A 10,096-nucleotide genomic window follows, 5' to 3' on the forward strand; every position below is an offset into this window, starting at 1 on the left:
AAAAAGAATAATAGGCAAATGTTGCACAATCCAGGCGTGGAAAACTCTTAGAGACTTACCCAGAAAGACTCACAGCTGTAATCACTGCCAAAGATTATTCTAACATTTATTGACTCAGGGGGTTGAATATTTATGTAATCAAGATATATAACTGTTTTTTTGTTTTTTTTCAAATGCTAGAATTTGAGTGTTTTGTGTAGATCGTTGACAAAAAAATGCAATTAAATCCATTTTAATCCCATTTGTAAGACAACAAATTGTGGAATAAGTCAAGGGGTGTGAGTATTTTCTGTGGGCACTGTACATGCTCCATAGATACACATGTTCATCATTGTTATAACAATCCCCATCCCTTTCACTGTCAGAGAGAAAAGGAAGAGGTCACCATGACAACCCCTACAGCTGCTTGATATTCTCATCATGTCTTTCTGTCCTCCAGAAGAGCAGTCTCATGTGCCATCCTCTCAATATTTTCTCCTGGACAGAGTCCCAGCGGAGCTCAGTGAGATCAACGTTAGACAGATACACCAGGGATAACCTGAACCTCTCCTCTTGTTGAAGGCAAAGCCACTAGGGTGCCATCGGACACCATTGTCCAGGTGTTAGTATGGCCCTTCACCATCACAGCATCAGTGTAGCCAGTGATTATGTTAATGTCAGCTTTAGTTGTTGTAGTTATGTCAGAAAGGCTACGATCACATAAATCCCCTGGGGTGAAGTGTCACCTGCCCTCACTGCTGACATTCAGAAAGAAGGAAAGAGATTCCATAAGAAGAAGGTGAGTATCTAAAACCTGTTCTATGGTGTCTGTGTACGCTCAATCAAGCTCAGTTTGAAGTATTTCAAATAGTATTTGGTCTGATTTGACCTTGGAACGTTCCCTCGAGAGGCAGGTTGTTCTCTCTGGGACCTGGGACACATTCTAATGACACACATTTCATTACTCCTCCAGCACTACATAATCAACCTTTTGGTGCATGCATTTCCAGTACATTACTCCGCCTATTTGAAAACGCCAACAAACATTTCGGCATGGTATGAGTTATGATACTATGTAAGCTAATGGAGAGTGTAGGCTTGGCTGGGTGTTTCTAAGTAAGCAGGTGATGGTCACAAGGAGAACTTGGCCTGTGACTCCATGCTCAGCCATGTGGGGTGAGACTGAGGGGCTGACTAAAAGAGAACTGACATAGCTGTTTCAGCATGGGCCAAGCAGAATGGGCCACTGTAATGTATTTAGAATAATGGGAGACTTGATGGGAGGAACACAGCAACCTACTCAGAGTTCAAAGCTCATCCTCTGACCATGCCACCATAGACCAAGGAATATCAAATGCATTTATATTCCTTGCCATAGCCACAAGCAATAAGGCACATCCGATTGTTATTCATTTTGGTATGCACATTCTAAACAATTCAACATCCTGTGTACATGTATTGATTTTTATTTAACCTTTATTTAACTAGGCAAGTCAGTTAAGAACAAATTCTTATTTACAATGACGGCCTACCCCGGCCAAACCCGGACGATGCTGGGCCGGATGCGATTCAGCCGAGACTTGTGAATGCAGACTGCTTTCAAGTTCGAACCTTGATGGTCCTATGTCCGAGGGAAAATGTATGATCATTTTCTGTTAAAACATTGTCAAAGTAAAATGAATGAGAAACCATCATCTAAAAAGTTGAATATCACATTGAAACGAACATAGATTAGAGATGCTCTTTCTTCCAGAAAGAGGGATTTCACTAACAAGCTGATGTTTTTGTGGTATTTTCCTGGATCGGTGGATTGGTTTATTTTGTGTCACCGTGCTCGTGGTGTTGGCAGGGCTGGGGTAGCTGTGTTTGGTCAGTTATGGGGACCCCTGATGGGTTATTGTGTGCCTGTCCCATGTCATTAGTCCTCCTGAAATTCCAGCTGCCGTGGAGTCCTGAGGTAACTTTCCCCGTGAAGACACTTCTGCATCCATAATGGCACCCTATTCCCTATAAAGTGCACTACTTTTGACCAGGGCCCGCGTCAAATGTGATGCACTAAATAGGGAAGAGGTTGCCATTTCGGACACAGACACTGTGTTGTGGTTTATAATTACTCATAGAAGAGAAAGGGGACTTATAGCAGCCATTACCTTGTCATTATCTGAGACAGGCTGTTATTACAAAGGGAGACTATTGTTAACTTGTTCGGTTATAATTCCATTGTTGAACCCAACTGGATTACGGTGGCTTGTGTTTGTTTTATTGAGGGGAGACTTGGTAATATTTATTCAGCAGACTCACTAGCTGACCAATAAAACCCCAGCCTCTGGAGTGGAGTTACCCTCATACAGTATATCCTATATCCTTCCTAATTCTAGGCCACAGTAATCCTACTTGTCATTTGCACATGACTTTACACTCTTTGATATTTATTGCAGTTCTTCTTTCACAGTCATTGTTTTTATGTTACCCGTGTCTATGGATTGTTGCTCTTGTTTCTGTGTGTTGTTGCACTGCAATAAGGGGACAAATAAAGCTGTATTGAATTGAACAGTAACCTCTTTCCATTCTGTGGTTGTTGTGGTGTTCTCTGCTTTCTCCTCTTGGTCCAACAGATTCAGCTGTGCACCAGCCACTCTCCCTGTGAGGGCTGGCTCACATTCTCCCAGTTTCCCAAGCTCCCTCAGGGCTCCCACAGGGCAGACGGGGGACAAAACCCAGATTAGCGACTTCAGGTCAAGGCAGAGCCTTTTCTCACTTCTCCACCTCATTATTTCTGCACACAAGTCCTCTGTGAGTGACTGAGAATGAATGTACAACATCAGCGCCTGATATAACCCCCTTTGAGTCAAGTCATCGTTGATTGATGAGCTATTGGAAGTTATTTTTTGGACGGCGTACAAACCTAAAACCAAGGATTTATTAAAAAAAATAACTAATTATTTACAGCTTTAGAGTAACATGTAAAACAGTAAAACAAATAGGATTTAATTCAGACCCTAAATTGATAATGCCGCCACCTACTGTAAATCCTTCAACATCAGTGATTCCAAACAATTCAGGTGAGGCCAAAACCAATGTCTTCTCTTGATTAAAGTCCAGAGGGTTGCTGTACTGTGAGTAAAATGTACGTGTGTACAGGCGATCAGAGTGCTGTGGAGGTGAACAGTTAACAGTGAAAGCTGTGCTCCGCTGTAGCTCAGTATGTAGGACAAGAGAGAGAGAGAGTCAGAGGGACAGAAACAGAGAGACAGAGAGACAAATAGAGACAGAAAGAGAGAAACAGAGGGACAGATGGACAGCAACAGAGATAGAAACAGAGGGAGATGCAGAAACAGAGGGACAGAGACAGAGAGACAGAAACAAAGAGACAGAGCTCACAGGCGCCCAGAGTCACTGAGTTTCCTCAGGAACAGGCGATGACTGGGAGCGGGGGCTATCATCGGGGGCATAAGAGGACTCTTCTGGTTCTCCCCCCTCTCCTCCACACCCCTTTCACTACCCAGCTCCACCCCAGAGTCCAGGTCATCCACCCCTCCATTCACCTCCATAACGTCCAGGTCAATCTGCACCTCGTCGGGCCTGTGGGAGAGGTCTGGATTGTGGCGCAGGCAGTGGAACTGGGCTCTGAAGTCTTGTCTGAACTTGGAGTTCAGGCCCAGGTAGATGAAGGGGTTGAAGGAGCTGGCTGACTTAGCAAACAGGCTGGCCAGGATGCTGTGGAGAGGAGGCACCTGGTGACCACAGGCAGACCACATGGAGATGACTGCGTAGGGAGACCAGGCCAGCAGGAAGGCTGAACACAGGATCAGAGACACCTGGAGGAGGAGAAGGGAGTTGGTATAACATACACTCACAAGACAGTTTATTAGGTATACCCATCTAGTACCAGGCCGGACCCCCCTTTGCCTACATAACATCCTGAATTGTTTGGGGCACGGATTCTACAAGTCAGAAACGTTCCACAGGGATGTTGGTCCATGCTGACGCGCTGGCAACACGCAGTTGCTGCAGATTGGACGGTGATACACCATCCAAAGGAATTAAGATTCGTCGGACCAGGTAATGTTTTTCCATTCCTCAATTTGTCCTGTGTTGGTGATCGTGTGCCCACTGGAGCCGCTTCTTGTTGTTTTTAGCTGATAGGAGTGGAACCTTGTGTGGTCGTCTGCTGCAATAGCCCATCCGTGATGCTGTTCTGCACACCACTGCACCGTTATTTGCCTGTTTGTGGCCCGCCTGTTAGCTGGCACGATTCTTGACATTCTCCTTTCAACTCTCATCAACGAGCTGTTTTCGCTCACAGGACTGCCACTGACTGGATGTTTTTTGTTTGCCGCACCATTCTCTGTAAACCCTAGACACTGTCGTGCATGAAAAGCCCAGGAGGGCGACCGTTTCTAAGATACTGTATCTGGCGAGTTTGGCACGGACGATCATACCACGCTCAAAGTCGCTTAGGTCACTCGTTTTGCCCATTCTAATGTTCAAACGAACAGTAACTGGATGTCTTGATGCCTGCTTTATATAGCAAGCAACGGCCACGTGACTCAGTGTCTGTAGGAGCGATCCATGTTCGTGAACGGGGTGGTGTACCTAATAAACTGGCCGTTGAGTGTACACTACATGCATAGTCACAAACACTGACCTAACCAATACCTTCTGAAGACATTATAACCTTGCATTGGACTAAACTTATAATGAAATCAAAGCAGTGTATAGCTAAAAGAGCAGACCATCAGCAGACAGAATTCTAGATTAAATTTGTACTTTGAATCCCACAGCATTCACCAGTATGTAACATGTACCAAATCCTGCAGCTATTAATGGTTTGTAGACTGGGGGCTCCCTCACTCACTGTTGTTATACTGCGCTCCATCTGTTTCTCTCTCTCGCTGACCGCTCCCCCTCTGCTGGACTTGTGGCTGTTGTTGACCGTCCGGATGATGGACACGTAGGAGAACCATATGACCACGAATGGGATGAAAAAGTTGAAGGTGAAGATGAGGATGACGTAGAGTCTGTACGACACAGAGAACCTGGCCTGGACCCAGTCTATCTCACACGTCCCATACTTACGAGCTGCAAGGTGGAAAACAAAGAATTGACCAGGTATTGGTTATAACGATCATTGATCAATCAACTCCTTTTAATCACATATTATTGTATGTGCATATATTACAACAAATATACACTGTATATATACACACAATTATGAGGGACACCCCATCAAATTAGTAGATTTGGCTATTTCAGCCACACCCATTGCTGACGGGTGTATAAAATTGAGCACACAGACATGCTATCTCCATAGACAAACATTGGCAGTAGAATGGCCTTACTGAAGAGCTCAGTGACTTTCAACATGGCACCGTTATAGGATGCCACCTTTCCAACAAGTCAGTTCGTCAAATTTCTGCTCTGCTAGAGCTGCCCCGGTCAACTATAAGAGCTGTTATTGTGAAGTGGAACGTCTAGGAACAACAACGGCTCAGCCACAAAGTGGTAGGCCACACAAACTCACAGAATGGGACTGCCTAGTGCTGAAGCGCGTAAAAATCATCTGTCCTCAGTTGCAACACTCACTACTGAGTTCCAAACTGCCTCTGGAAGCAAAATCAGCACAATAACTGTCAGTCTGGAGATTCATGAAATGGATTTCCATGGCCGAACAGCCGCATACAAACCTAAGATCACCATTCGCAAAGCCAAGTGCCGGCTCGAGTGGTGTAAGGCTCGCCGCTATTGGATTCTGGAGTGGTGGAAACGAGTTCTCTGGAGTGATGAATCACGCTTCACCATCTGGCAGTCCGTCGGACGAATCTGGGTTTGGCGGCTGCCACAAGAAAGCTACCTACCCCAATGCATAGTGCCAACTGTAAAGTTTGGTGGAGGAGGAATAATGGTCAGGGACTGTTTTTCATGCTTTTGGCTAGGCCCCTTGTTCCAGTGAAGGAAAATCTTAACACTATAGCATAAAATGACATTCTAGATGATTCCAACTTTGTGGCAACAGTTTGAGGAAGGTCCTTCCCTGTTTCAGCATGATAATGCCCCTGTGCACAAAGCGAACTCCATACAGAAAGGGTTTGTTAAGATCGGTGTGGAAGAACATGACTGGCCTGCACAGAGCCCTGACCTCAACCCCATGGAACAACTTTGGGATGAATTGGAACGCCGACTGCGAGCCAGGCCTAATCTCCAGCACAAGTGCCTGACCTCACTAATGCTCGTGGCTGAACGGAAGCAAGTACCCGCAGCAATGTTCCAACATCTAGTGGAAAGCCTTCCCAGAAGAGCGAAGGAGGTTGTAGCAGCAAAGGGAGGACCAACTCCATGTTAATGCCCATGATTTTGGAATAAGATGTTCGACAAGCAGGTGTCCACATACACTACATGACCAAAATAATCTACTTTATCAGAGAGGTGAACGAGATGCCCACAATGTAACCAATGTTCTAATGCTGTTTCCCTAGGTCTGGGATTTCAGAGACTACATTGAGAGGGTCCTCCTACCTGTGTAACTCCCCCAGCCCACCAGGGGCGCTCCAGCCCAGAAGAGGGCACTCAGCCACACTGCCACAATCACCACGGCAACGTTACAGTGGTTATTATAATGAGCTGAAAGACAAGACATGTAGTTACTATATGACGAAACATGGGGAAGAAACAAATGATTTGGTGATTTCACAAAAAACAAGTAGGACAACTGAGATGATATTTATGATGGTTTATAATAGTTCCATCTGTGCCATCTAGCCGGCGGTCAGGGAACGCTGAACAGCACAAGGCCTTAACCTGGAGCAGCAGAATAATGAGTTTATAGTGGCTGCCAGGGTGCCCTGTTCTGAGCAACTTGACCAGGGGAAGCTTCAGCCCCAACCCTGCATGCCCTGGCATGGGACCTAGCCAGCAGCCCTCAGGCTTGGCAGGGCCACAGCATAGACTACATACCATAGCTGGGCTGGCATCCTTTGATGTAGCGGATGACACTGATGGAAGTCAGTGTGTTGATGCTGATGAGCCCAAAGAGCATGATCAGGAAGCCGTCCACCTGACGGGGACACACACACACACACACACACACACACACACACACACACACACACACACACACACACACACACACACACACACAGATTAGGATGAAGTGCCTGCAGCTCTCTGCCAACCTGAAGGAACGGAAGGAATCTTTCCAAACCATGTTGTGTCATCACCCTCTAACCAGACTCTCAGGGTAGAAGCCAGGTAGACTGACTAATGCAGGATAAAAGCTCACACTCTTCTCTGGTGGAATGTGAGGTTTTTCTTTTTGTCATTTATTCCAGTCGTCTGTCAAGTGGAGTGGTGGGAGTCCTGGGTAGCCATGGTAACAGTACTAAGGGAAGTTGCTTTCATTTCCTGTTAAACTGATACTTTATTTCTTAATAGTCGAAAAATGCTAAGTTACAATACCATATAAAATATGTTATTGTACAAGTTGTCCTTGAGCTTATTCAGATCAGAGAATCACCTCTTGATTTCTCCCTGAAATTCTAAGATGTTATTGTGCTGATCTTATCTGTGTAGCTCTAACGTAGTTTTGTGTTGAATTTCCCAAGATCTGGGATAATGTCAAAAATGCTTTCATTGTAAATCTATTAAATGCTCAATAATAACAACAACTAGAATTACAAAATCTTATAAGTCCATATGGGTAATATGAATCAACCCCCCCAAAAATGACCAACCAACGCCCCTACTGTACCTGGCAGGTCCAGATGGTCTTGATCAGCAGGCCGTCGTCCTGGAACAAGTTGAAGACTTCCAATATCCCTCTGGAGTAGCCGAAGACCGCGACGCCAGCATCGGACACAGCCAGATTGAGAGTGAGGAAGTCCTGTGGCTCAAGACTGTGTCTCTGCTTGACCAACAGTAGAATCACCACTCCATTACCTAGACAGGAGAGCCAGCCTAAAATTGTAAACCAAAAAACATACAACATTATCATAACAATGTCACAACAAAGTCACCCACACACATGGTTGGGGAGTAACTAATTACATGTAATCAGTTAAATGTAATCTGATTACAAAAAAGTAACTAATCAGATACGTTACCTGGAAAAACACATTGTAATCAGATTACAGATACTTTGAAAAACTAGATTACTTTTAAATTCATAAATCAACAGGTGTAGACCTTACAGTGAAATGCTTACTTACAAGCCATTAACCAACAATGCAGTAAAGAAAACACCTACAAAAAGTAACAGATAAGAATAACAAATGATTAAAGAGCAGCAGTAAATAACAATAGCGGGGCTATATACAGGGGGTACCGGTACAGAGTCAATGTGAGGGGGCACCGGTGTCGAGGTAATTGAGGTAATATGTACATGTAGGTAGAGTTATTAAAGTGACTATGCATTGATAATAACAGAGTAGCAGCAGCGTAGGGGGGAGGGGGGGAAATGCAAATAGTCTGGGTAGCCATTTGATTAGCTGTTCAGGAGTCTTATGACTTGGGGGTAGAAACTGTTTAGAAGCCTCTTGGGCCTAGACTTGGCACTCTGGTACCGCTTGTCGTGCGGTAGCAGAGAGAACAGTCTATGACTAGGGTGGCTGGAGTCTTTGACAATTTTTAGGGCCTTCCTCTGACACTGCCTGGTATAGAGGTCCTGGATAGCAGGAAGCTTGGCCCCAGTGATGTACTGGGCCGTACGCACTGCCCTCTGTAGTGCCTTGCGGTCGGAGGCCGAGCAGTTGCCATACCAGGCAGTGATGCATCCCGTCAGGATGCTCTCGATGGTGCAGCTGTAGAAACTTTTGAGGATCTGAGGACCCATGCCTAATCTTTTTAGTGTCCTGAGGGGGAATAGATTTTGTTGTGCCCTCTTCTCGACGGTCTTGGTGTGCATGGACCGTGATCGTTTGTTGGTGATGTGGACGCCAAGGAACTTGAAACTCTCAACCTGCTCCACTACAGCCCCATCGATGAGAATGGGGGTGTGCTCGGTCCTGCTTTTCCTGTAGTCCACAATCATCTCCTTTGTCTTGATCACGTTGAGGGAGAGGTTGTTGTCCTTGCACCACACGGTCAGGTCTCTGACCTCCTCCCTATAGGCTGTCTCATCGTTGATCAAGCTTACCACTGTTGTGTCATCGGCAAACTTAACGATGGTGTTGGAGTCGTGCCTGGCCGTGCAGTCATGAGTGAACAGGGAGTACCCATACCGTTAAAGGATAATTGCGAAAAAATACATTATGACACCTTTTTGTTTTCTCAATTACATTAAATTCAGATTTCTTTTTTAAAAGTGCAAGTTTAAGTTTGTTCCACCTGAGCAAGTCAGAGTTTGATGGATCCTTTATGTCAATGAGGATCATTACTGAGTTTGGGTAATCCAAAAATTACATTACTGATTACAATTTTGGACAGGCAACTAGTAACTGATTATATTTAGAAAGTGACCTACCCAACATACACTAACATATGATTCACCACTTATTTATTTGGTGAAAGTTGTCTACTCTATATTATCAACAGTATGGGAATACATCACTTTGGCAAACAGAATAATTACCTAGTATCAACAAGTAAACACCAACAGCAGTCTCCCCCTCAGCTGACAACCTGTAGACAGATACATTAGGAGGGAATATGTTGGTGTCCTCCATCAGCACCCTCGTCTTCTGAGCACCTCACAGCCAAGATCCAAGCTTTTACGACGGTCTCATTTCAAACACACATCGTCTGAAGACCCCGGTCTGTTCTGATCCAGGACAGCTGAAGTGAGTGGTGTCCCAAGGACCCCTCAGGTAGATGGTAGCATTCTCTGTCGTAATTCCAACTGAGACAGAGGTGAGAATCCCCCTCTCAGTCTCTCCATAGAATGACCCTGTCTGTGTATGCAAGGCAGGTGTACAGTAATAGAACTGGCATGGTTGTGTCCTACATACATTAGCCTTATCCCTTGATCCGGTTAATGAGAGTGTCTAATGCAACGCCTGCCACTAGCCACGGAAGTCAGGTCAGCTAATAATACACTTCGATACATACTTTGATTGGTGGCACCTAAAGCTGGTCAAGGTAGCTTGAAGTCTTAGTCTATGGTGTTGGGCAATATAGAAAATAA

The 10,096-nt window shown here is 45.1% G+C and overlaps 1 protein-coding gene across 1 annotated transcript; it reads right to left on the reverse strand.

The window, feature by feature from the left end:
* Positions 1-3,276: 3,276 nt before the first annotated feature.
* Positions 3,277-9,862, reverse strand: opn6b (opsin 6, group member b). The gene is made up of 6 exons (XM_029729296.1): positions 9,545-9,862; positions 7,727-7,932; positions 6,934-7,033; positions 6,496-6,600; positions 4,838-5,061; positions 3,277-3,797 (listed from the first exon to the last, which is right to left on the reverse strand). The coding sequence occupies exons 1-6, from the start codon at positions 9,636-9,638 to the stop codon at positions 3,357-3,359; spliced, it is 1,170 nt and encodes a 389-aa protein (XP_029585156.1). The 5' UTR covers positions 9,639-9,862; the 3' UTR covers positions 3,277-3,356.
* Positions 9,863-10,096: the final 234 nt, after the last annotated feature.

Source organism: Salmo trutta, chromosome 33, assembly GCF_901001165.1.
Source record: "Salmo trutta chromosome 33, fSalTru1.1, whole genome shotgun sequence".
Taxonomy (NCBI): Eukaryota; Metazoa; Chordata; class Actinopteri; order Salmoniformes; family Salmonidae; genus Salmo; species Salmo trutta.

Bases quoted from the DNA above. Each gene is read 5' to 3' on its own strand.
- opn6b (XM_029729296.1), bottom strand. From the start codon at position 9,638: ATGGAGGACACCAACATATTCCCTCCTAATGTATCTGTCTACAGGTTG. The intron at 7,933-9,544 runs GTAATTATTCTG...TTACAATTTTAG, and splicing joins TGTTTACTTGTTGATACTAG to GCTGGCTCTCCTGTCTAGGT. The intron at 6,601-6,933 runs GTATGTAGTCTA...CTTGTCTTTCAG, and splicing joins AGGATGCCAGCCCAGCTATG to CTCATTATAATAACCACTGT.